This window comes from Perognathus longimembris, chromosome 25, assembly GCF_023159225.1.
Source record: "Perognathus longimembris pacificus isolate PPM17 chromosome 25, ASM2315922v1, whole genome shotgun sequence".
In the NCBI taxonomy this organism is placed as follows: Eukaryota; Metazoa; Chordata; class Mammalia; order Rodentia; family Heteromyidae; genus Perognathus; species Perognathus longimembris.
In genome coordinates this window covers 2,543,048-2,569,812 of record NC_063185.1, presented here as the reverse complement: position 1 = coordinate 2,569,812, position 26,765 = coordinate 2,543,048, and the positions used below count along the sequence as shown (strand labels likewise).

General features: G+C 51.7%; 1 protein-coding gene across 1 annotated transcript in view; it reads right to left on the bottom strand.

Moving 5' to 3' along the window:
- Ergic1 (endoplasmic reticulum-golgi intermediate compartment 1) overlaps positions 1-26,765 on the bottom strand; it is a 56,084-nt gene that overhangs the window by 21,511 nt on the left and 7,808 nt on the right. The window contains exons 2-4 of the mRNA XM_048334095.1: positions 10,978-11,039; positions 8,628-8,700; positions 2,624-2,718 (exon numbers count right to left, since the gene is read on the bottom strand). Of these exons, the coding sequence (XP_048190052.1) occupies positions 2,624-2,718; positions 8,628-8,700; positions 10,978-11,039 (230 nt within the window). The remainder of the gene's footprint in view (positions 1-2,623; positions 2,719-8,627; positions 8,701-10,977; positions 11,040-26,765) is intronic.

Genomic DNA, 26,765 nt, shown 5'->3' with positions numbered 1-26,765 from the left:
GCCACGTGGCTCCTATATATGTTTTTGGTACAGTGGGTATTGTATATATGCCTACCTGATCTAGGGAAGGGAAAGAAAAACAAGGGTGTAAGATAGCACAAGAGATGTACTCACTGCCCAATTATGTAACTGCACCCCTTTTGCACAACACCTTGTCAACAAAATTTAATTAATAAATAAAAATAAAAATAAAAAAGATCCACAATGAACCAAAAAAATAAAAATAAAAACCACAATTAGAGCTGTGGTTCAAGTGGTAGAGGCCAGCCTTGAACAGCAAAGCTAAGGGGCAATACCCAGGCCTGGAGTTCAAGCCTCAGAATTTGTCAAAATAAAAAATAAATAAAAAATTTTAAAAGTTAGTATGTAACTCTATGGATGAAATAGTGAATGGATCTAGAAAGTGTTTACAGACTGACGGACAGTAAGTGAAAAGAATAAACAGATAGCAGCAACTTCATGAATCTCAGACTCCCCTTTGGCCTTTGGCCTGGGGGGTGATGGTGGTGGGGGAGAGTTTCAGCATTCATTCATTCATTCATCACTTCCACTCGCACACCTTCCTTTCCTCAAAGCCTCTTTCTCTCAAGTCCTCGGTGCCTACCTCAGCCCACCCTCCAGGGGCCTGTGTTCTTTTTCTAGATTCCTCTGCACACCACATGGGAGGGAGCACATGGCCTTGAAGCCTGGTCCTGACTTTAGGAGGCTCTGTTGTGGTGGTGTAAAATGGGCACATTGGTGCCCCTGCATAGCCTAAGATGGCCCAAGAGGCGGGCAGGATACAATTGGATCCTGAAACTACAGAAATGCAGAAAATTCCCTGGCAGGAACATCAGAAAGAGAGTGCTACGCACAGTGAAAACAGCTGGAAATGATTTGAAAGAGCTCGCCATAAAAGGAAGCAAGAGTGTGGGGTACACACGCTCCAGATCCGCCCACGGGTCTGTGTTCCTCCAAGAACAAGGGGCCTCCAGTCAGGCTCTATGGCTCATGCCTGAAACACCAGCAGCTCAGAAAGCTGAGATCTAAGGATCCAGGTTCGAAGCCAGCCCAGGCAGGAAAGTCTGTGAAGACTCCAATCCAAAAAAACAACAAGGAAATGGAGCTGTGGCTCAAGTAGTAGAGTACCAGTCTTGAGTAAAAAAAAACCTCAGGCAAGAGAAAAGCACAAAGCCCTGAGTTCAAGCTATAGTCTACCAGGGAGGAGGGAGGAGGGAGGGGGAGGAGAATGAGTGAGGAGAAGAGGGAGGGGAAGGAGGGAGGAGGGAGGGGGAAGAGGGAAGGGAGGAAAATGAGGAAGGAGAGAGGGGGAGAATGAGGGAGGGTGGGGGTCGGGAGGAGGGGAGGGAAAGGAGAGGAGGAAGGAGGGGGAGGGGGAGGATGAGGGAGGAGGGAGGGAGAGGGAGAAGGGGAGGAGGGGAGGGAAAGGAGAGGAGGAAGGAGGGGGAGGGGGAGGATGAGGAAGGAGAGAGGGACTGAGGGAGGAGGGAGGGAGAGGGAGAAGGGGAGGAGGGGAGGGAAAGGAGGGGGGAGAGGTGGAGGAAGGAGAGAGGGAGAGGGGAGAGGAGAAGGCCATTGTAGTAGGTCAAGGCCTCAGGCCAATACAGAGCCTGGTCCATCTTCTCGTTTCCCCATTCTTGGGTGTCCTGTCCAGTGTGACTAAGACTTTCCTTTTTCCACAGCCACCGCCAGCTCCTGGAAGAGAAGCTGCCAGAGGAATTTTTTTTTTTTTTTCCAAAAGGAAGGGCGGGGGGGGGGGGGTGTGATTCAAAAGTATTCAAAATAACTAAAGCTGACCGGATTCCGACATCTCTGCTCTGGGGCCCGCTGTAGACTCAGGGCTGTGATGTCATTCTCACCCAGAGCTGTAAGAACAGGCTGCATTGCTAGAGGCTGAACCCATAGTCTGTCCTGCCCTGGCCTCTTCACAGGAAAGGGGGGAGGGGGGGAGCAGGAGGCCGCACAGGCCATGCCAGGCCACTTCCGCTGCAGGGAATGACAGCTCACTCACTCCAAGCCTGGATATCATCTCACCAGCAATCTCAGCTACTGGGTCTAAGCCCATTGGGCAGATGGGGAAACTGAGGCCACTAAGGCCTCATTTTTATTTTGTCGTGGCCAGGTGGTTCATGCCTAGAATCCTAGCTACTTTGGAGGCTGAGATCTGAGGATGGAAGTTCAAAGTCTGCCCAGGCAGGAAAGTTTTTGACACTCTTATTTCCAATGAACCACTGAAAAGCCGGAAGTGGAGGTATACATTCAGTGGTAGAGCACCAGCCTGGAATGGAAAAGCTAAGATGGGGCCCGGGCCCTGAGTTTAAGCCCCAGTCCTAGCATCAAACAAACAAAAAACAAAACAAAGCAGGGGTTGGAAGTGTGGCCCAGTTGGTAGTGCACTAGTGGTCAGTGAGTGGCAGGTACTGAGTTCCAGTCCTGGTCTTAAAATTAAAAAAAAAAAAACAACAACAACCACAAAAAGCAAGCAAGCAAGCAAGCAAGCATGGCATCGTCAGGGAAGCATGTTTGCAGCTGGCGCTGTCCGCACGGCTTCCTCCTGGATCGCTGGTGTTCGCCCACTCACAGATCTGCCCACAGGAGGCATCTTGCTGTTTGAAACACTCACATTCGCAGTGCAAATTGGGTAAACTGATGTTCAAGCTGACGTCAATTTTCCCTCCGCTGTCCTTATCCGGGTCATCCACGTAAAGCTCGTTCACCCTGGGGGAGAGAAGAGACAGAAGCCTCGGTGAAGACGGAGTCATCCATCCTGGGACACCAGACGCACACCTGAGAAGGCAGAGCCCGCGGGGCGGCCTCCTGGGCCACCTTACCTGATGATTGCATTAGCCTCTGAGAGCTGCGGCACAAGTGAGCACAATGCTACTGGCCAAAGAAAGTCAGACCCATTGGTCTGAGCTCTGCACTGGCATCTCAGGAGCCTGAGGTCTGAGGACCTGCACTGACTCCCACCAGGCCATGGAGTAGGAGCGAGCAGGGTCACAAGAGGGGAAGCCGAGAAGGAAGATGGCTCCTGAGAGCCAGTCCAAAGGCTCCCACTTTCTACCACAGCCTGACTTCAAAATGGAGGCCTGATGAGTAATGACGTTATGGGTGTTTCGTACCCTGGTCACCCAAGGACTGTCCCTTCCCAGAGAGTGACTCTTCGGGCAGCTGCTCACCTTTCCTACCTGGCCTGGCACTTTGCGCGTCACTGAGGGATTATGGGATGACATCATCTGGCAAACCCAGCAGGTGACCTCAGTGCACAGCCAGGTGAGCCCCAGGTGGGGCCTGTGGTGAGCTCACAGCCGCCCCGGGGGGCCTCGCCCAGGCGCACAAGATGGCCAGCTGCCCAGTCCTGAGGGCCACCGGGGGGGGGGGGGGGGGGCAAGCTGCCAAGAGGGGGCTGGGTGGCAGATGGGCACAAGCCAGCCCACAGCGCCAGGCGCAGCTTGGTTATATAAGAGCAAGGCTCCTGCCTGCAGGGCCAAGGCTGCGGGATGAATGAGGTTCAGTCACCAGACAAGGTCAATTCGGCATTCTCCACATCCAGAGCAAATGTTCTGAATCCACTGGCTTCCTGCCACTCCAGCCAGGCGTGGGCCTGCCACAGCCACCCTTGGGGGCGGGGGAGAGGGGGGCCTGCCAAAGCTACACTGGCTTTCTTGGCTTGGGCCGGACTGATTGCCAAAGGGCCCCGCTGGAAAGAAAGTAAATGCTCTTTTCATGCTTTGCTGTGGTTTGGGGAATTCTCTATGGCCTGGCCCCTCTGACCAGTGCAGGCCATGAGAAAACCCACGGGGTGTGGGCAGACAGAGGTGAGTTCAACCTTCTGGCTGTCACCTGGAGGGGAGGCAGCTATGATGAGTGGCTTTGCCTCTCTGAGCCTCAGTTTCCTCATCTGCACTGGAGCAGCTTTGGATGAGTTTGAAAATGAGCAAGACAAATCTATACCAAGGGAAGTCACAGCAATGAGAGTAACTGATTAGAGACAGGACAAAAAAGAACCTTCTTTTTTTTTTTTTTGTGCCAGTCTCTGGGCTTGGACTCAGGGCCTGAGCACTGTTCCTGGCTTCTTTTTGCTCAAGGCTAGCACTCTGCCTCTTGAGCCATAGTGCCACTTCTGGCCATTTTCTATATATGTGGTGCTGGGGAATTGAACCCAGGGCTTCATGTATACGAGGCAAGCGCTCTTGCCACTAGGCCCTATTCCCAGCCCCAAAAGAACCTTCTTGAATGTAGAAAAGTATGTCTTGCCCCAGGTAATGGCTTGGTGGGTGCAAACAGGTGATAATCCACTAACCCAAGCCTTTTAGATCTGTGCATTTTGTTGACTCCCAGTTATAATAAAAGGAAGGAGAAAAAAAAATCAGGAGTGAAGGGGAAAGGTCAAGCCAAAGAGGAAACAAGATGTGAGTGCTAACTTGCTGGGCACTGGCAGCTGATGCCTGTGAGCCTAGCAAACCAGGAGACTGAGACCACACGATCTGGGTTCAAAGCCAGCATAGGCAGGAAAGTCTATGAGACTCTTATCTCCAATGAACAAACCAAAAAGCCTGAAGTGGAGCTGTGGCTCAAGTGGTAGAGTGCCAGCCTGAAAAAAAAAGGTAAGGGGCAGAGTCTAGGCCCCGAGTTCAAACCCCACTACTGGAAACATACACACACACACACACACACACACACACACACACACACACACACACACAAAAGGTAAGGGGCAGAGTCTAGGCCCCGAGTTCAAACCCCACTACCAGAAACATACACACACACACACACACACACACACACACACACACACACAAAAAAAAAAGGTAAGGGGCAGAGTCTAGGCCCCGAGTTCAAACCCCACTACCAGAAACATACACACACACACACACACACACACACACACACACACAGATTGAGATGAAAAGAAGGATGATTCTAACAGTACCCACAGTGCAGCTTTCATGATGTGATCATGTGCATTGGTGTACATAAGGGGTATCGCACAGCCCCATCTGGAGTACTCTAGGCCCCCTTTAAAAGCTGGGCGGTGTCCCAGCCCTGAGCCCCCAGCCTGGGCTGGAACGGATGCTGAGGCTTTTTGCTTCTGACACCTCCTTAAACACATTCAGCAAGATACTCCCCATGGGTCCCCTCACTCTACGCCCCACAAGCTTCCCTGTGGCCCTTCACCTGCCACCTGTGTGTGTGGGGGGGAGAGGGGTACCAACAGGACCAGACCCAGAGTGTATGATCAGACAATGAGGCATCATCATGAATACGGGATCTCTGTCTGAAATCCTAAGAAGCAGGTGTGAGCCAGTGGAGAAGCAGGGCACATTCCAAATGGGGGACGCCAGGCAGAGCCCGTGGGGCTTGCGTGAGTGGGGACTGGGTGGGTGAGAGCTGGCCTTGTAGGGAAAGGAAAAGAGGGGCTGGGAGGTTGGGGGGGGGGAACGTAGGTGGAATGTATCAGGGCCTTGAGATTCTGGGCTGAGGCGTGAGTCCGATGACATCCATGGAAAACAATTTTATTTGCTTTTAGAAGAGCACTTGAATAGTTCAGATTCCTGCCCAAAGTCGCTGACCTCTGTGCTTAGCAATTTGATTGAATGGAAACTTCCAGGCAGCACTGAGCTGCAGTGAGCAAGGCGCGGTGGGAGCCAGGGGAAGGGGTGGAGGCTGGCCAGCAGCATCTGGAGCCTAGAATTTAAAGTCCCGACTCCTCCAGCAAGGGAAAAGTGCATCTAAGCTGGGTGCTGGTGGCTCACGCTTGTCATCCTAGCTACTCAGGAGGCTGAGATCTGAGGACTGCGGTTCAAAGCCAGCCTGGGCAGGAAAATCCATGAGACTCTTATCTCCAATAGCCACAAGTGGAGCTGTGGCTCAAGCAGTAGAGTGACAACTTGGATTGAAAAGTTAAGGGACATCACTCAGGTCCTGAGTTCAAGCCCCAATACCAGCACACAGGCATGCACACATGTGTGCGCGCGCGCGTGCGCGGACACACACACACGATTAAAAGAAAACCATATCTGGAAAATGCCTTGAGGTAGAGTATGCTATAAGTCATCATTGGTGGGGTTCATTTGTTCCATCAAATTATTACGATGCCACATCAGGCTAATAATTAGTCAGAGCTGTCAGGGCCAGGGCAGTAAGGCTAGAACATTCTGTGGCCACCTTTTTTTTGGGGGGGGGGGGGAGAACTCCCTGGAAACAAGAGTTTCTGAATGCCCTGTGAGTCCTCTGTCCCAGGATAATCACCAGCCTGTGGAAAGCCCAGGCTGGAACCCAGTTGCCCAAACAAACACTCTTCTCCATAGGGCCAGCCTGAAAAAGTACCTTATGTCACCATCACCACAAAGCCGGCTGCAGTGGTCACTTGATCCAACCAGCGGCGGTGACCTCACTTCCTGGGTTTATGTTTTCATGGGGGGGAGCATGCCAGGTGTCAGTGTGCAGAAAAGACCACCCACAGAAAGAAATGGTCACCTTAGGACTCCCCCAGTCTGCAGCCTTTCCTGGGATCAGAAAAGCATCTAAATGGGAAGAACCCTGATGGGGGATCCCTGCTCCTAAGCCTGAAAAAGGGTGTCAGCCCCTGCCAAGCACCACAAGCAATTCCTAGTTTCAGGGTTTGGAGGCCTTGGGAAGGAGAGAGACAGTAGAGTCACTGTGTCTTTATGCAGATGGACAGAGCCTAGGATAGGTCTCCCCTCCATGACGAATGGTGGAGGACCAGTGCTTGGGGAGCCATAGGCAGATTTCCAACTGGTGGTCCTAGCTTTCCTGCCTCCTCAGCCTTACTTCCCTTCCTCTTCTGGTATGCCGTGGGATCTCGTCAATCCCAGGATGCCATGGGATCAAATAATCTGTGGGATCCAGCCATCCTGGGATGCGGTGGGATCAAACCACCCAGGAAGTCCCAGGAACCAGGAAGAGGCGGCCTGGGCTGGGATAGAGAGCGTCAGGAACACGCTGTGCTGCAGAAAGGAGGCAGCCCCACGCTGAGGGAGCAGCAGCACAGAGCAGGGCTGCCCCACAGATCCAGCCCAGGCATGCAGCACCACAGCTCTGGCAGGCACCCAGAAGGTGGGGGCCCAAGTGCTCAAGCCCCAAGCTCTGACGTCAAATGCCAACCTCACAGCACCTGAGCTGACTAATGCTTCCCTCGGGGTTATTAGTAGGAGGCCAGGGGAGCTAGTTCTTAACTCCAAGGGGAGGGGACAAGGAAATGAGCATTTACCACGCACATCTTACACTACAGGTACAGAGCAATCTGAGGGCATGTTTTTAAGCTGAATGAGGGAAAAACAGGCAATGAATAATTGTGTGAGAAAGATACTGACGACTACTAAAGGACCTTTGGGCTAAATAACCCAGTGTAACCCTCGCAAAATATCACCAGTCACACAGCACCCTCACTGACTGGCTTCTCCTTAGCTTCTGTACTCAGAGAAGTTATCACCATGATTGACAGATCTCTCTGCAGGAAGGTTCTAGAATCCACAGATTCAACCCAACTGAGGCTGAAAACCCTGGGGGGACGAGGAGGGGAACACTGATAGCTAGCTGCTGGGTGCTGGCAGCTCATGCCTGCCATCCTAGCTGCTCAAGAGACTGAGATCTGAGGACTGGTGTTGGAAGCCAGCCTGGGCAGGAAAATCTGCCAGACTCTGATCTCCAATGAACCACCAAAAAGACACAAGTAGAGGTGTGGCTCAAGTGGTAGAGTGCCAGCCTTGAGCAAAAAAATCTAAGAGGCAGTGTCCAGTCCCTGAGTTCAAACCTCAGTACCAGCATGTGTGCGTGTATGTGTGCACGTGTGCACGTGCATGTACACACACACACACACTCCTGAGTGGAAAAAGAAAATCCCAGTGTTGAGCAGGGGAAGCATGGGTGGCTCCTGGTGAGGACTTTGTATATAGTACCACAGCTAGGAAGTCCTTTTGAATTCTGAAGCCAGTGCCAGAGGCAGGAAGCTCCAGGGTCTGCTCACCACACCCCAGGGGGCAGTGAGGAGGCCATCAAGCTGGGCTGACAGCCGTCCATGGCATTGTATGTCATGCGCAGCTGTAGGAAGGACAACTCTAGGAACCAGGAATGGCTTCCTGCTGTGTCACCCATTGCCAGGAAGCCCACAGGGTCCCCCATCCTCCAGGGTGGGCCTAAAGAGTGGAGAGGGGCTTGTGGAGGGCACCCACTCAGAGGAGCTAATCTGGCTTCCAGAATTCATTCCAGATCACAAGATGACAGAGATGATTCAGAGGAGAAAAGTCCACAGGCCAAACACGGAGATGAACAAGTGATTTCCATTCATTCACGGATCCACCACCCCGAAGAACATAAATCCCAGCATCTTCTTTTGCTTTAACAAACCACATACAATTTTGCTCAATACCCTTTGAGTGTGTGTGTGGGGGGGGGGTGCAGAGGGAGGGGGGAGTGCAGGGGCTTGAGCTCTGCCCAGGCTGGCTTTTAACTGCAATCCTTAGAGCTCAGCCTCCTGAGTAGCCAGGATGACACACATGAGCCACCAGGGCCTGGCCTTAAAGGTATTAAAAAATGTACACACACACACACACACACACACACACACACTCTTCCTCTAGGGAAAGGGAAGGAGAACGACTTACACTTCTGTCGTGATGAATCCCGTGAGTTCTGAGAGGAAGAGGAAGAGGATGAAGAGGCAGCAGCAGACAGAAACTACAAGAGAAGACATGGGGTCAACAAAGGCTGGTGTCCCCCACTCCCCTGCCCCTGAGCACAGCGGCTTGGAGGACCAGGACACAGGGTGGCAGGGGCTTTCGCACTGTTTGTCAAAGTTCCTTCACGCTGGGGGGCTGAAGGCTCACACCTGTCACCCCAGCTTCTCAGGAGGCTGAAATCTGAGGATCAAGGCTTGAAGTTAATCCAGGCAGGAAAATCTGTGACTCTTATCTCCAATGAACCAGCAAAAAGCTGGAAGTGAAACTGAGGCTCAAGTGGTAGAGGGCCACCATTGAGTAAAAAAAGCTAAGGGACAGTGTCCAGGCCCTGAGTTCAAGGCCCAGGACTGGTTGCATAAACAGTCCCCTGTGTGAATCTGCCTCCTGATCCCAAGCATCCTACCCCTGCCACTGTCCCAGGAGTTGTCCCATGGACACACAAATATGCATCAACATATGCAAACATATGCAAATGACACGCATTACACATCAAGACATTATAGAACAAACTATACGGTATTTTATGTTAACACACATTTAGTTTTTATATGTTAATGTACTTTTTTTTTACCTTTCTTTCTTTTTAGTTTTTAGTTTTCATGATTGTCTTAACATTTGTATGGTATATTCAAGTATATATCTTTTGAAAGGTTGGGGGGAAGGTACAGTGGAGCTCACTGGACATTGATGAAAATGAATTATACAACTCATGGGTGGAAAGAGAAAAAGGAGGGACTAGGAGAGAATAAAGAAACAGAAGCCATTCTTTACTTGACTCATATAACGATACTCCCTCTGTACATCACCTCTATAGTAACAATTTTTTAAAGCAAATTAATTTTTAAAGTGGAGAAAAAAACTAAAAACAGTGACTTACAATATTGTTGATAGTCCTCAAGACTCTACATATGTGTGGTAGAATCCCAAACAGAAGCAAAATGAATATTCCCTTCTGCATTGGCTGTGCCAAAGGCAGAAAGAATTTGGGGAAAAATTTGGTGGTGGTAGTGGTGGTCATGGGGCTAGAACTCAGAGTCTGGGTGCTGTCCCTGAGGTTTTTCACTCAAGAATAGTGTACTACCACTTTGAGCCACAGCACCATTTCCAGTTTTCTGGTAGTTAATTGGAGTACTTTTTAATACCAGCACTGGGGCTTGAAAACTCAAGACCTAATAAGCACTGTTCTTGAATTTTTTTTGCTCAAGGCTATTTGCTCTACCACTTGAGCCATAGCTCCGCCTCCAGCTTTTTGCTGGCTTATTAGAAATTAAGAATAATGGAGCCAGGCACTGGGGACTCAAGCCTGTCACCCTAACTACTCAAAGAGGCTGAAATCTGAGGATTGTGGTTTGAAGTCAGCCAGGGCAGGAAAATCTATGAGACTCTTATCTCCATTTAACCACCAGAAAATCAGAAATGGTGCTTTGGCTCAAAGTGGTAGAGCAGTAGCCTTGAGCGCAAACAGCTCAGGCCATGCCCACACCCTTGAGTTCAAGCTACATGGAATTTCCTGCCCAAGCAGGCTTTGAACTACAACCCTCAGATCTCAGCCTTCTGAGTAGCTGGAATTACAGGTGTGAGCCACAATGTCTGGCTAGATATAAAGGTTTTCAGTCCATGTTTGGCCAAGGCTCTGAGGTTCCCAGACACGTCTTCTAAAACTGAATAGGGCTCTGGCTGGCAGGAATGTGAACCCAAAAGAAGACTTGCTAGAGCTGAGCCCAGCACCCTGCGTGAGTGGAGAAGACAAAACCCAAGTAGTGTGTGATCCCCAGTCACCTTCCTCTGCCTTCAGCCATTCACAGCAGCACAATGCTGCAGGTTGGCGAGTTCTGTCCCAGCAGTCTGGCCTGGCCCCAAGGCCTGCTTGATGAACATTTTCTCCCTCCATGCAGCTGGGCCTTGGTTTCCACCGCCTCCCATCCTCAGAGCTCAGCTTCCTGAGTAGCTGGGGTTACAGGGATGAGCCATGGTACCCAGCCTGTGTGACATTTTTAGTGCACCCATGTTCCGGCTTGTCACCTCTCACACAAGGCCAGGTGTGGCCTTTGCACTGTGATCACACTTTGGCTGTGGGGTGTGGGGGCGTGGCTCAGTAGCCCAGCCCTTGCTTACCATGCATGAGGCCTCCTGTGGGGTGTAATAAACCAGACATCGCAACTGTTCACGGTACCCTCCCTCCCTTTCTTTCCAGAATTCTGCACAGAGAGGAGGCTCAGGTACCCGAGGGTGCATGCAGAAAGAGGGGTGAAGAGGTCAAAGGGTGACTACTCACTAATGGCGCCTGTGTATGTTGGCTGTGTCAGGTCTTTGGGCACCTTCCTGTAGATGTCAAACCTGCGGAAGGCAAGCAGAGCAGGAGTGAGGTGGGCACATGCGCAGGGCATGGTGTCAGGGCCCTGCACCTGTAGGCCCTGCCCCCAGGCCCTCAAAGGCCCCCATCTCTGTACGTGGCATTGTGGCTCAGGGGGTACAGCGCCATCCTTGAGTGAAAAAAGCTCCGGGACAGTGCCCAGGTCCTGAGTTCAAGCCCCAGGACTAGACACACACACACACACACACACACACACACACACACACACACACACACACACAATTTATTATGAATAAAAATAAAATGATGGAGATGCTATTTAGAGTACTGGCACTCGTAAACAAATGCACAAATAAATGAAAGATGCTATGAAGAATCTCAACTAGCTTTGTTTTTTTTGTCAGTCCCTCTCCCTGAGCTTCGTTTTGCTTGAGGCTAGCACTCTACCACTTGAGCCACAGCACCACTTCTGGCTTTTTCTGTGCATGTGGTACTGAGGAGCTGAACCCAGGGCTTCATGCATGCTAGGCAAGCACTCTACCACTGAGCCATGTTCCCAACCTTGGTGGTTACTTAAAGAAGCTCAGAACTTTCTTGCCCAGGCTGGCTTTGAGCCACAATCACAGATCTCAGCCTCTTGGGTAGTGGGGATGACAAGGGTGAGCCTAGCACTCATTCACTTTTCAAATGAAGCTGCCCTGGACGACTAGTTCAGAATTCATTCACTCAACACACTAGTTGGAGACTAACCCTCTCAATGGACCAGGCTATGTTCCAGGTGGGGAAATGAACTGATCAAGGCACATGCCGTCCCTCCCTTTCAACAAGAGGCACACTCCGTGCTGGAGGGGGGCACTGCAGAAGATTCCAGCTTTGGAGCTGACCCCAGGTCAAGTGAGTCAGCAGAGGAGACACCGCCCACCAGGAGGCCTGTGACCAATCAGGTTCTCCCCTGGCTGACTCACATTAGCCAGCCCCTCCCCCTTCCCCCCCAAGTGCTGATGGCTCAGGCTTGGCTATCCCACAGAGAAGGTGGAGGAGAGGGGAGGGGAAAGGGATGTGTAGTGCAAGCCTATGGGCTAGTGTCAGGTTAGGCCCTTGAGTGCAATGTTTATCTCTCTCTCTCTCTACTTGATATCAGGCCCTGGTGGTACCCCACCACTTGAGGCACAGATCCCCTCCCAGCTTTTTGGTGGTTCATTGGAGACAGGAGTCTCATGGAGAGTTTCCTGGCTTTCTTCAAACCATGATCCTTAGATCTCAGTCTCCTGAGTGGCTAGGATGACAGGTGTGAGCCACAGGCACCCAGCTTTCATTCTCTTGACTATAACCTGTGTTTGCAGATGGGAAGAAGGCTAGTAGCTTGGCTAAACACACACACACACACACACACACACACACACACACACACACACGTGCACCTCTATACACCCACCTCATTTATGCTCTGGTATTTTTCCCCAATGTGAGACGACACCTCTAATGCCCTAACACAAGTGAAGAAGGAAACTGAGTTTTGATAGTGATTCATTTTCTCCGTGACCTGGGAGACGACGCTCTTTGCTAAGCAGGGAAGGAGGGAGGCACCCAAGCTCTCCCATCCAGGGCACACACACACTGTGGGCACCAGGCCCCCCAGGCCGGCGGGGCGCCCCTCCCCTCTGACCACAGCTGCACACACGCACACCCATTAGCCTTGGCCTCCCAAACCAAGTGTACTTTTCCAAAAGACACTCATTCAGTGAAGTCTCCATTGCGCAATGTCCTGGCAAGGGTGAGGCCTCCGGCACAGGCTGTCCTGAGGAGTGGAGGCCACAGAAAGCAATTATCACCTCCTCCTGCCTCCCTCCTCATGGGGGGGGGGGGAGGGTGCCTGGCAGATCCCCAGTCCCTCAGGTCAGCACTGCCTGGATGAGATTTCAAAGGACACCTACTACAATCACACTGGGAAGGGCAAATGTGGGCTGGGGCATGGCTCAGGTGGGAGAGTGCCAGCCAATGAGCAAAAGCATCAGGTACCAAGTTCAAGTTCTGATCTCAGACCTGCCCCACCCAAAAAAAGGATAAATGGTAGACATGAGCTCGCAGCTGAGCCAGCCAGGAAGCCCCTGCCTCCCTTCCTTTGGGGGTCCCCCCGCACTCAGCATTGCAGGTTGTGGGAAGATCGCACGCTGCCCACTGCTCAAGTACCAAGGGCATACGGACCAGATCCCTTTAAGAACCAGGGCACTGATGCTCAGGAGGGAGGGAGGGAGGGAGGGAGGCAAGGAGGGAGGGAAGGAAGGAATCCTCAGCTGGATCTGAGGCGTTTGTATTAGGTAGAGATCTTATTGTACAATTTCTCTTCACATCAACTTGCTGGCAGATTCCTTCACACTTGCAGAGATTGGTCTTGGGGACCAGTCATGACCAAGGCCCTTTGGCAGAGGCACAGAGGAGCCCATATGCCAAGGCTCCCTCAAGGGCCTAGGCAGAAGGCCCCAGGGTGGACTCTTGCAATCTGCCCTCCATGGAGGAGTTGGGCTATGTATTTCTCTCCAAAACTCAGACTTGGCACACCCCAGTCTGGTCTAGGCTAAATGAGACAGTATTACACACTCTGTCCAGCACCTAGCAGGTGTTCAAGAAACCAAAGCACCTAAGGTGGTGCACTCTGGAATGTCTCCCCATTCAAACAAGGTTTCTGGATTTGTTTTGTTCTTTATGTGTGCCAGTCCAGGGCCTTGATCCCAGGGCCTGGGCACTGTTCCTGAGCTTTCCCCCTGCCCCCCCCACCCCCGCAAGGCTAATGCTCAACCACTTGAGCCACAGCCCCACTTCCGGCTTTTTAGTGATTCATTGGAAAAAGGGGGCTGGCAGGCTTTCCTGCCCAGGCTGGCTTTGAACTGTGATCCTCTGCAGATCTCAGCCTCCTGAGTAGCTGGGATGACAGATGTGAACCAATTGTGCCCAGCTCCCAAACAATGTTTTATCAACTAAAGGCTATGATGATTAGTGGGGCTATGAAATAAGCACTTAAGATAAGTTCACTTAAAAAGACAATAAAAATATTGTTTGTTCTGCCTGTATTTGGGGGGAAGACCTGTTGTGTGATTCTGGGCTTTGTTCTGTTTCATGCGTTCAAGATCAGCCCTCAAAAAGGGCTTAAATTCACCATCCACCTGCTTCAGGTCCCAGTGGCTAGGACTACAGGTGTGCACAGCTATTCAAGGCCTGTGTTGTGCTCTACCACACTGTACACAAGCACTGCCCTGCCGAGCCACACTCACCTCGGTGACATGTTTGGGCCAGCTCAGATCCAGAGCAGAGTTCTCAGAAGTAAACTAGAACAGTAACGCACTAGAAGAACAATGCTAGCACTTCCAAGGAAGTAACACTGGGCTTAGCTACAGAGCTGCAGAGGGCGTGGTGTCAAGACAGCACCTACAAAAGCGGTGAAGTCCCACAGCCGAAACCATGGCCCCCCAGCTCACAGGGCTGCCTGCCAAGGCACTGGGCCCTTTAACTGTCCCCTAGGATGGAGCCACTGGCCACCTGGGCTGCCTGAGCATTCAGAGACAGCAAGGAACCAGAATAACCTGTCACGCCGGTGCCATGGCTCATGCCTGCAATCCCAGCTTACTCAGGAGGCTGAGACCTAAGGATCACGGTTCGAGGCCAGCCAGGACTGGAAGTCCATGAGACTTGTATCTCCAATGAACCACCAAAAGAGCCAGAAGTGGAGGTGTGGCTCAAGTGGTAAAGCACCAGTCTTGAGTGAAAAACTAAAGTCCTGAGTTCAGGCCCCAGTAACAGTAGCAGAATACATACACACGCGCGCGCACACACGTCAATCTCATCCCTTTTTGCTTCCCTTTTAAGTGTCTTGGTATCTTTTTTATACTAGTAAGTGTCTTCATTTAGTGTTTATCCTATAAATAGAGCCACATCTCCAATCCCCACTTCCAGCTTTTTAGCAGTTTTTTTAACTTTTATTTTTTTTATTTGAAAAAGACAAATTTTTTAAAAAGTCCTTTGTTCCCACATCTTTGGAGTCCGTTTCAGTAGGTATATTATTTTACATACATATAAAGAGGTGCGTGGGCATTGCTCCTTGGTGACTCTCTCCTAAGAGTATCCTCTTTTGGTCTCCCTCTCTGTATCTAGAATCCCATGAAATTCATCATGTCCCTGTGCATTTTTCTGCACAGCAGGGAGAACATGCGCCATCTCTCAGCTTGGTTTACCGCACTTAACATGATTGATTCTAGTTCTATCTATGTCCCTGTTTTATTCTAATGGCTGTGTGCAATTCCATTGTGAAGAGGTGCCACTCACTGTTGTGGGGCATCTGGGCTGTTTCCATATCTTGCCTACTGTGAATAGTGAGGCAATGAGCATGGGTGTGTAAGTATCCTTATTAGCAGATATTTTAATATCAAATAACCAAGGGAGGCAGATACAAGGCGAGCACTGCACCCCTGAACTATGCCGTAGCCCCCATATAAGCTTATTTTTTAATAAGAGGAGGAGGCTTTGGGCCTAGCACCTGCCACTACTAGGAGTCCTAGGATTTTCTTTTCCTGGCCCAGATTTTTGTGGATACCTTGAATTCCTGGTGGCTTATACATTTCTATTTCTGGAAATGAGGTAAAATCCTTGCATTTGAAAGCTCTTCCAGTCAAGTTAGTAGGATTACTTTTTTTGTGTGCCAGTACTGGGGCTTGAAGTCCGAGTCTGAGCCCAGATGGCTCATTTGTGTTTTCCACTGAAAGCCAATGCTTTACCACTTGAGCTACAGCTCCACTTCTGGATTTGTGTTGGTTAGAAACTAACAGCCTCGGGACTGGGAATGTGGTCTAGTGGTCGAGTGCTTGCCTTGTGTATATGAAGCCCTGGGTTTTATTCCTCAGCACCACATAAATAGAAAAGGCTGAAGTGGCTCTGTGGCTCAAGTGGTAGAGTGCTAGCCTTGAGCAAAAAGAAGCCAAGGGCAGTGCTCAGGCCCTGAGTTCAAGCCCCAGGGCTGGCAAAAACAAAACAAAACAAAACAAGCAAACAAACAAAAAACAAAACTAACAGTGTCATGGACTACCCTGCCTAGGCTGGTTTCAAACCACGATCCTCACATCTCAGCCTCCTGAGTAGCTGGGATTGCAGGCATGAACCACTCACTAGTGCCGTCTCTATTTTCCTCTCTTTGGTCCCTCTTCCTGTTGCCTTCATTTGGGTTCACAGAATAAACGGTATTCTGAGATCATTTCCAAAATCATTCTCCCAGAAGGCCTGCCCAGATGACTGTGTGTCCCCGCACCCTTCTAGCCAGCTCCCCTTGGGCGGGCATCTCGCAGCCCTAAGCAAATTTCTCTAACAAGGGAACCCCCCATTCTCTGTGGCTCCTACAGAATATCCGAGGCTGGCTCATTTAGGGAGCAGCAGCGCTTATTGTGCCCTAATTCTGGAGCCTGAGACATCCAAAAGCAAAGCTCCCCATCAGTGCAGCCTCTGCTGAGCTCGCAGCTGCGGGGGAGCGTGGGGAGTCAGCCGGGGGTCTGAGGCGTGAGGGCTCCCCGGAGAAGGGCCTCAGCACCCCAGGCCAGGCCCCGGTGTGAGTTCTGGCAGGAGCCCAGCCCCAATGGCTGTGGCAGGGTGGAGCTAGGGTGGCATGGCCTCCTTGCTGTGCCCGTGGTGCCCAGTAGGCGGCACTGTTGTGGGAGGCTCTGAGAGACTGCGAGGGGGAGAGCTGGGTGCAGCCCCTTCCTGTCCACCATGAGGTGAAGATCATCCCAAACTTGCTCCCATTACAAGTGTACAAAGCCAAGTTGGGGGGGGTGTCCTAGAAGGACCCCCCCAACTCCCTGATGCAAAGCCGTCATTTCCTCCTTTGTAACTGTGACCTCTTGGGGAGGGGGCACTCTTGATTAAGTTCTTGTGAGTACTTTCCGCATCCACCTATAGGTGTTTCTCTGGTTTGGTTTTATGTTCTAAAGGTTTCCCTACATAGGGGCTGGGAAGGTGGCTTAGCGGGAGAGTGATTGTCCTACATGCATGAAGCCCTGGGTTCAATTCCTCAGTACCACATACACAGAAAAAGCCAGAAGTGGCACTGTGGCTCAGGTGGTAGAGTGCTAGCCTTGAGCAAAATAAGCTTGGGGACAGTGCCTACGCCCTGAGTTCAAGCCCCAGGACTAACAGGAACAAAATTTCAACCAAATGCCAAGGACCTGTGGCTCACGTCTGTAATCCTAGCTACTTAGGAGACTTAGATCTAAGGATGTAATAACCCACGGGGCAGGGAAATCCCACCCCGTGCTGTGTCACTGTCGAGGACGTAGAGGGGGCGTGGCATTAGGCTTCGTCAGGAGTAAGGGAGGGGCAGCCTAGGAAGTCCCACACACACACACCCCAGAGCCACGGTGGCACTTTCAATTGGTCCAGACAGACATGGTGGCACTCCTAAGTGGTCTGGCGATTGGAGGGAGCTGGGGCTTGAGAGGCCCCCAAGTGTATATATAGGCTGCCTGCCTGGGCAGCAGGGAGGAGGAAGAGAAGAGAGGAGCAGTAGGAGCAGCACTTTGTTGAATGAGCCTAAGGGAAGGTACCAAAAAGTAGGCCAAAGTGCTGAATATACTTCCCCCCTTCTTCCTCTCCCTGGGGTGCTGGCACAGGAGGTCCCCACACAGTAAACAAAGGGGACCTCCCTGCTCAGGCTGGAGGAAAGCACAAAGGGAGGCAAAGGTCCCACCCTGGAATGGGGCTGAAGGGGAGAGCTCTGTTCCCAGGGGTGGGGTGCAGGGAGCAGAGGTCCTGAATGAATGAATGACGGGCTGACCCGCCTCAGCCTGGCACAGCCCAGGGCCGTGTCTCATCACAACAGGAAAATCAGAGAGGAAAAATGTGGGCGTCAGTGGACTGGTATTTACAGGGACCAGCCCTGCCTTGACCCCAGGAACGGGAGGAGGGACCAGGCAGGAGGCCGGGGAGTGGGAGACATACATACATACATACATACATACACACACACACACACACACACACACACGGGGTGCTTAGGGGAGCTGCCTTAGTCCCCTCAGCCCCAGGAGGTCATCCCAGAAAGCTAGGAGGGTGAGTGTGGGTGACGCTTGAGAAAGTCCACCTGGGAACCCTCCACCTGTCCGCCCTTCACCGCTGCAGACACCTGCAGTGCAGCGGGCCAGGACTTTGGCCCCAAATACTTGACCCATAGTTGCCTTGTGAACTCTAGGACTGTTACCCCTACACCAGGATGCTGGACGGGTGAGTTGAGTGGCTGAACCTGGACCCACCCTCCCCGACACGGCTTGCATCTACACCTCTGCCTTGCTTCCCTTTTTTTTTTTTTTTGGCCTTTCCTGGGGCTTGGACTCAAGGCCTGAGCACTGTCCCTGGCTTCCTTTTGCTCAAGGCTAGCACTCTGCCACTTGAGCCACAGCTCCACTTCTGGCCATTTTCTGTATATGTGGTGCTGGGGAATTGAACCCAGGGTTTCATGTATACGAGGCAAGTGCTCTTGCCACTAGGCCATATTCCCAGCCCCAAAAGTGTTATATACATTTTTTTTTTTTTTTGGCCAGTCCTGGGGCTTGGACTCAGGGCTTAAGCACTGTCCCTGGCTTCCTTTTGCTCAAGGCTAGCACTCTGCCACTTGAGCCACAGCGCCATTTCTGGCCGTTTTCCATATATGTGGTACTGGGGAATTGAACCCAGGGCTTCACGTATACAAGGCAGGCTCTCTTGCCACTAGGCCATATTCCCAGCCCTTCCCTTTCTTTTTTCTTCTTTTGGTGCTGCTCCTGGGGCTTGAACTAGGGACTGGAAGCCATCCCTGAGCCTTTGTGCTCAAGGCTGGTGCTCTACCACTTGAGCCACAGCTCCACTTCTGGCTTTTTTTTTTTTTTTTTTTTGCTGGTTCACTGGCGACAAGTCTCAAGGACTTTCCTGCCCAGGCTGGCTTCATTCATACCCCACAGGTCTCAGCCTTACTGTATCCCTCATTCCCTCATCCCTGCCTCGAGCCGGCTGCCACTTCTGCCTGGCCTCAGGGCCTTTGCCTGTGCTGTTCCCTCCTGCTAGGCCTCCTGCCCCCTCTCTCCTAGACACAAATCTCAGCCATACTGAGAGATGGCTGCCATGCAATGTTCCTTCCTGTAACTTTCCCACAGGGTCTTAACAGAAACAATTATTCTGGCTGTGCACCAGGGGCTCACACTTGTCACCCTAGTGACTCAGGAAGCTGAGATCTGAGGATCATGATTCAAAGCCAGCCCAGGCAAGAAAATCCATGAGACCTATCTCCACTAAACTACAAAAAACCCAGAAGTGGGGGCTGGGAATATGGCCTCATATAAAGGAAGCCCTGGGTTCCATTCCTCAGCACCACATATATAGAAAAAGCCAGAAGTGTCACTGTGGTTCAAGTGGTAGAGTGCTAGCCTTGAGCAAAAGAAGAAGCCAGGGACAGTGTTCAGGCCCTGAGTTCAAGCCCGAACTGGCAAAAAACAAAACAAAAGAAAGTCAGAAGTGGAAGTTGTAACTCAAGTAGTACAGTGCTAACCTTGAGCACAGAAGCTCAGGGACAGTGCCCAGGCCCTGAGTTCAAGCCCCAGGACCAGCACACCAATAAAGAATCTGCTATGTTTCCCACCCAACACAACACGTGCAATCCATTCTACCTGCCCTGCTGGTGCTCACTTCCAATACCACCGCCCGGTTTGCCACTGGGCACAGAGCCCTCCAACAGAATCACTACCCTGGTACCCTCGAAGGACTGACCCCCACCCTGTCTTCCCAGGTGCATACAGGTGCCAGGCGGGCCACAAAGGTCAGTGCTGGGTGCCTGACTCCCATAGGGCAATTGATCGAAGCTTGGCTGTAAACATTCCAACGTGGGCCCAACCAAAAAGCCCTCCAACTCCCTTGACCTAAAGGCTTTCTCATTAACCACTGTCTCCCTACTCAGACCTCATAAAACACAGCTTCTGTCGGCTGTGTCCCTCAAGGCTCTATCTCAATGAACAGTCCTTGCCTGTGGGAGACAGAGACCGGCCTGTTTCCTTCCTTTTTCCTCCATTTTCCTAACCCCCTCTTCTGATGGGATTCCAACCCATCACTCCAGCGCCACAGCCTCCTCCTCCTCCTCCTGGAAGCCACAAACACCTGCTTGACACAGTCTCCCATTTGCTCTGCTGTCAGCCCACTGCCCCTGCACGCATGACCTTGACCCTGCCCTGCCCTGTAGGAATGGACCTTAGATTGCCAACAAACCTCTCTGCTTCATGGAAGCCCCGTTCAAGACCACCTGTGCCAGTCTAGTGCTGAACCCAGTCCCCAGTCTCCTCACCCTGCCCCTCCCAGGGGACCAATGGGGGTGGCCCTGTACACCCAGAAGCCAGTCTCACCGACCCATGCTCAGGCCCCATGCTAAGCCCTCACAAAGCTGGGCTGCACCTCCTCAGAGATCTCTGGGGAATCTTGCTCAGAAAACTTTTTTATGGCAGTCCTGGGGTGTGAACGCACAGGCCTTTGCACTCATTCAGCTAGCTTGTCCAAATAGTGCTCTACCACATGACCCACACCTTCAGTCCAGCTTTCTGCTGGTCATTGTTTTGCTGGGCTGGCTTAGGTCTGTGATCCTCCAGATCTCCGCCTCCTGAATAGCTACAAGTACAAGCAGGAGCCATTAGCATCGGGTCCTGAGAACTCCTGAACATTTGGAGGTAAGCCACAAAAGAGCGGGCGCCAGGCAAGGAGTGGGGAGCCACACCTCCCACCATCATACCTCTGCATCACATCTGGAAGTGGGCTTGGGGGATCTGCCTTTCCCCTGGCCAGCTGTCGCCCGCCAATGGGTACACACGCGTGCATCACACAAGAACAGAGGCTGCTAAAGCAGACAGTGGCTCTCACTGGACTGCCCCTCTCTAAGGCAGACCCATGGCCCCCTCTCCTCTGGGCCATTACTACAGGGCACACAGAGAAAGATGCTAAATCAACAGGTGCAAGCTTGATTCCCACACAGGAGTCAGTATCAAGATGGAAACACAGAACTATCCGAGCAAGCCAAGCACATGTGGCTCACGCTTGTAATCCCCAGCGAATCAGGAGGCTGAGATCTAAGGGTCGTGGTTCAAAGCCAGTTGGGACACAAAAGCCCATGAGGGGCTGGGGATATAGCCTAGTGGCAAGAGTGCCTGCCTCAGATACACGAGGCCCTAGGTTCGATTCCCCAGCACCACATATACAGAAAACGGCCAGAAGCGGCGCTGTGGCTCAAGTGGCAGAGTGCTAGCCTTGAGCAGGAAGAAGCCAGGGACAGTGCTCAGGCCCTGAGTCCAAGGCCCAGGACTGGCAAAAAAAAAAAAAAAAAAGCCCATGAGACTCTTATCTCCAATGAAATACCGGAAAGCTTTTTTTTGGCCAGTCCTGGGCCTTGGACTCAGGGCCTGAGCACTGTCCCTGGCTTCTTCCCGCTCAAGGCTAGCATTCCACCACTTGAGCCACAGCACTGCTTCTGGCCGTTTTTCTGTATATGTGGTGCTGGGGAATCGAACCTAGGGCCTCGTGTATCCGAGGCAGGCACTCTTGCCACTAGGCTATCTCCCCAGCCCTCCGGAAAGCTTTAAGTGGAGCTGTGGCTCAAGTGGTAAAGTGCCAGCCTTGAGTGGAAGGAAAAAAAAAAAGAAGCAAATGAGAGCATGAGTCCCTGAGTTCAAGTCCCAGTACCAACATGAGAACCAAAAAAAAGTGGGGGGGGATGTTGGCATTAATTCCAATTTCCCTTATTAGAAGGACCCAAGGATCACAGCACGCCAGCACCCCAAGTTTGCAAGCCCTGCTTGGGGGTGGTCTGATTAAGATACACAGATGGAAAGAAAGGGGAGCCGTGACAAGGGAATTGGAGGTGGTACACACAATCGTTTGCAGACCAGGCCCAGAAAGGTTGTGCTAGGAGTAGCCCAAGGACACAGCGATCATGTGGCTGGGCCAGGAGAGGACACAGACCCACACAGTCCTGAAGCCCTGGGTTCTTGGCTCCCTGCGACCCCAGGCCCCACCTAGTCTTTGGAGCAGGCACCCCAAGTCTACTTGGAAGCCTCAATCCTGACTGTGGAGTGCCCGGCCCAGGCTGGGCAGAGGCGGGCAGCCAACCTTCTCCTGCCCTGGGTTAACTCAGTGTATCCAACCCTGACAAACCACCCAGCTATCAGGGCAACCCAGCTCAGTGAAGCACAGCTGGGGTTATTCGAATGAGCTGCTCTGCCACTTGCTTGCTGGGACAATGTGGGTTCCCTCTTCAGCTTCTAGAATCTTATATCCCTGATCCCACAGCCAATGGGACTGGCTGAACCCTAGGGCCTCCCATATGATTGATTTTAATAAGCCCATTACTTTCCTTGATGCAAACCCACCCAGCCCAGGTGGAGGGAGTCACGCTAACCCACCATCAGCTGGGGTGAGAAAGTGGAAGGAACTCAGACCCCCACTCTGTAGCTTCTACTCCCTGACGTGCCTTTCCTCCCTAGAGACAGAGTTAGGGACAAGTCTTGTGCAATGTACAGGGGACAGAGAAAATTCAACTCACAAGTTGGCTAGGCACCAGTGCTCACACATGTAATCCTAGCTACTCAGGAGGCTGAGCTCTGCTAGTCAGGACAGGAAAGGTTGTGAGACAAAAGGAGAGCTAGAGCTCAAGTAGCAGAGCACCAGCCTTGAGTGAAAAAGCTCAGAGACAGGTGCCCAGGCCCTGAGTTCAAGCCCCAGGACCAGCACAAAAACAAGCCTGTTACTAATGCCTCATTCCAAATCCTTCACAGATGCTCCTTGAGGAATAGTGGGTTATGACTTGGTAAGCGCCTCGTAAAGGGACTATGAGGACCACAGCTAGCTCCACCGCCCTAAGCATGCTCAGAACAATTAGTCATCATCCAACACCGAGTCAGCATCAGCATTGCATGTGTCAGGCAGCTCATGGAAGGAAGAGCAGGACCTTTGTATTTCACATCATCATGACGCTGAACAATCAACCTAAGAAAAGGTATGGTCTAGGGGTAGAGTGTTTGCCTTGCATACATGAAGCTCTGGGTTCGATTCCTCAGCACCACATATATAGAAAAAACCAGAAGTGGTGCTGTGGCTCAAGTGGTAGAGTGCTAGCCTTGAGCAAAGAGAAGCCAGGGACAGTGCTCAGGCCCTGAGTTTAAGGCCCAGGACTGGAAAAAAAAATGAAGACACAAACGCAGAATGGTTGGATTTCTTTGGCCTTTGCTAAAAACCTCCCATCACTAACTAAAACTCCCTGTACCCCAGTTTCCCCATCTGTACACAAAACCACAGCCTTGCACAGCTTTGAAGGGCTTTCTCAAGACTCAAGTCCTGTCAGCTGATTCGGTAACAGCCACGATCAATGGTGGCATTCGTCTTCAGGATTAGACTTGAAACCTGATGGGAGTTTGTGTGTTGGTGTATGTGCATGTATGTGTGTGCGGTGTGTGTGGGTGTGTGTGTGTGTGTGTGTTGAACTCAGGGCCTGAGCATTGTCCCTGAGTTTTTTCACTCAAAACTGGTGCTCTACCACTTGAGCCACATCTCTACTGGCTTTTTGGTGCTTCATTGGCAATAAGAATCTCATGGTGGGGTTGGAGGGGAGGGAAAGTGGGAGAAAAATGAGGGGGGTAACAAGTTTGACAAGGAATGTACTCACTACCTTACTTATGTAATACCTCTGTACATCACCTTGACAATTAAATGTTTAAGAAAAGGAAGCTCATGGACTATGTTGCCTGGGCTGGCTTTGAGCTATGATTCTCAAGATCTCAGCCTCCTGAGTAGCTGGGACACACCCCAGAGCCCTGCTCTGGTGAAGCCTTTGCCCTCAGAGTCCCAGCCTGCCTGTGGCAAGCAGGGCTGAGGACACGGGTACACAGTGCATATTCCCAGGACCACTGGACCAGCCCAGAAGGAGGGCAGCACGGTGCCCAGCAGCCCAACTGTGGCTCTCCAGGGTCTGATCATTAACGGGGAAGCGACGATTCCTGGAGGCCAGAAAGTGTGAAGTTAGGGCTTAGGTCTGTTGTTTTGTTTGGGGTTGTGTACGTGCATGCATGTGTGGGAGCACGTGTGCACACACATGCATGCATCAGTACTAAGTCTTGAACTCAGGGCCCATGCGATGTGACCCACCACCCAGAGAAGGGGAGGAAGCGGAGGGGGCGGCTGGGATACCAGTGGGCGGTGGAGGCTGCAGGGCAGATGTTTCTGGAGCTAGAGTACTGATTAGTCAGGTGTCCCCTCCTAGCTACTCAGGAGGCTGAGACGTGAGGATCACAGTTCAAAGCCAACATGGACTGGGAAGTCTGTAAGACTCTTATCTCCAATGAGCCACCAAAAACCCAGAAGTGGCACTGTGGCTCAAGCAGTAAGAATATCAGTCTTGAGTGAAAAAGCTATGGAAGAGTTGGCACTGTAAGTTCAAGCCCTAGGATCAGCACACGAGAAAGAAAACCCAAAACCAGGGCAGATTTGAGTAGACATTCTGCTTTAAATGACATCAAAATGGCAGGAAGTACATGAAAGGATTCCACCTCACTAATGAACAGGAAAATGCAAAGCAAAGCCACCTGCAACAGCACCTCACAGCTACTGGGACAGCTACTGAAGGGAGGGAGGGAGGGAGGGAGGGGCCAAGTCTGATAGGGAAGGGGGAGGGGAGCCCTGCCCACTGTTGCTGGGGTGCAGAGGGGGACAGGCATTATGGGAAACTGGCTGGAGCTCCTCAAAGCTCCAGCAAACAGAGTTAGCACAAGACCCAGCACCCCTCTTCTAGGCCTTCACAAAGTCAGGAAGACACTGCTCAGACCCCAAGTTCACCTCCACAGCTGAGATGGGGGAACCCATCGACCCATCAACAGAACAGATAAGGCTCACTCAGAAGGTGGGGTACCCGTGGGGCATCCTGCATACCCATGGGCTTCAGGAAACCCTGAGTCTCTCCTGCCTCTCTCTTGAACAGTGGGGGGCGGGGCGGGGGCAGGGCCTGTACACCAGTCCTAGAGTTGGAACTGAGGGCCTGTGTGCTGTCCCTTAGCTCTTTTGCTCAAGACTGGCGCTCTACCACTTGAGACACAGCTCCAGTTCCAGCTTTTTTGCCAGTCCTGGGGCTTGGACTCAGGGCCCGAGCACTGCCCCATGCTTCCTTTTGCTCAAGGCTAGCACTCTGCCACTTGAGCCAAAGCACCACTTCAGGCCTTTTCTATATATGTGGTGCTGAGGAATCGAACCCAGGGCTTCATGCAGACAAGGCAAGCACTCTTGCCACTACACCATATTCCCAGCCCCCCAAGCTGGCTGTGAACCAGGATCATCCAGATCACAGCCCTTGAGTAGCTGGGATAACAGGCATGAGCCACCATACCTGGCTTGAGCCAAGATTTGTAAAAACAAAGCCTCATAGCAGTGCTGAGGAGGCTTCTTCTGGTCTGTACTTTCCCACACATAGCCTAGGCAATTAGGTTAATAGAGCCACATGCTAAAGCTGACAACAGAAAATTAAAATAATTACCACCTCCTTAAACGACCAATTAGCAGTGCCTTTCCCAGACTCTCCTGAGCAATGGCACTAGAGGCCTCAGTCTCATCGGGCAAAAAACTGGGCTCCACCAAGACACTAGGGTTCCTCTGCGATAGCTCCGAGGAGCTGGGTGAGGCAGCCAGCAATGGGTGGAGTAACACAGATTATGAGGGCTCAGGCCAGGCACACACAGAGGGCCTTGCGAACCCCAGCTTGTGCAGGGAGCCTGCCAAGGTACAGACTCAGCCTCTGGGTGGACACTCGGATGTTGTAAGGCCAACAAGTTCCCAGAAACAGCAAGGACATTAACAGAAAAGTCAATCCCCAGGCAGGCATGGTGGTGCACACCTGTAATCCCAGCTACTTGGGAAGCAAAGGCAGGAGAACAGAGTGTTTCAGGCTAGCTTAGACAATCTGGTAAGAATCTATCTCAAAATAAGAAGGGCTGGGTAGGAGAGGCCCTGAATACAATCTTCAGCAGAGGGAGGGAGGAAGGGAGAAAAGAAGAAGGGGAGAAAGAGAGGAGGGAAGGAGAGAGAGAGAGAAAAGGGAGCGGGAAGGAGGGAGGGAAGGAGAGAGAGAAAAGTGAGAGAGGAAGGAAGGAAGGAAGGAAGGAAGGAAGGAAGGAAAGAAAGAGGGACTGGGAATATGGTTCACTAGTAGAATGCTTTGTTGCATGTACAAAACCTTTGGTTCGATTCCTCAGTATCACATAAACAGAAAAAGCCAGAAGTGGTGCTGTGCTCAAGTGGTAGAGTGCTAGCCTTAAGCAAAAAGAAGCCAGGGACAGTGCCCAGGCCCTGAGTTCGAGCCCCAGGACCGGCAAAAAAGAAAGAGACGGAGGGGGGGAAGAGGGAGGGGAGAGGAGGGAAGAAAGATATATAGCTGGGAATGTGGCTTAGTGGTAGAGTGCTTGCCTAGCATGCATGAAGCCCTGAGTTCCATTCCTCAATACCACATAAACAGATAAAGCTAGAAGTGGTGCTGTGGCTCAAGTGGTAGAGCGCTAGCCTTGAGCCACAGCAGCTCAGGGACAGTGCCCAGGCCCTGAGTTCAAACCACAGGACTGGAAAACAAACAAGCCAAAAAAAAAAAAAAAAACCCACAAAGATAGGAAGACCAGGCACTGGTGGCTCATACCGGCAATCCTAACTACTCAGGAGGCTGAGATCTGAGGAGGACT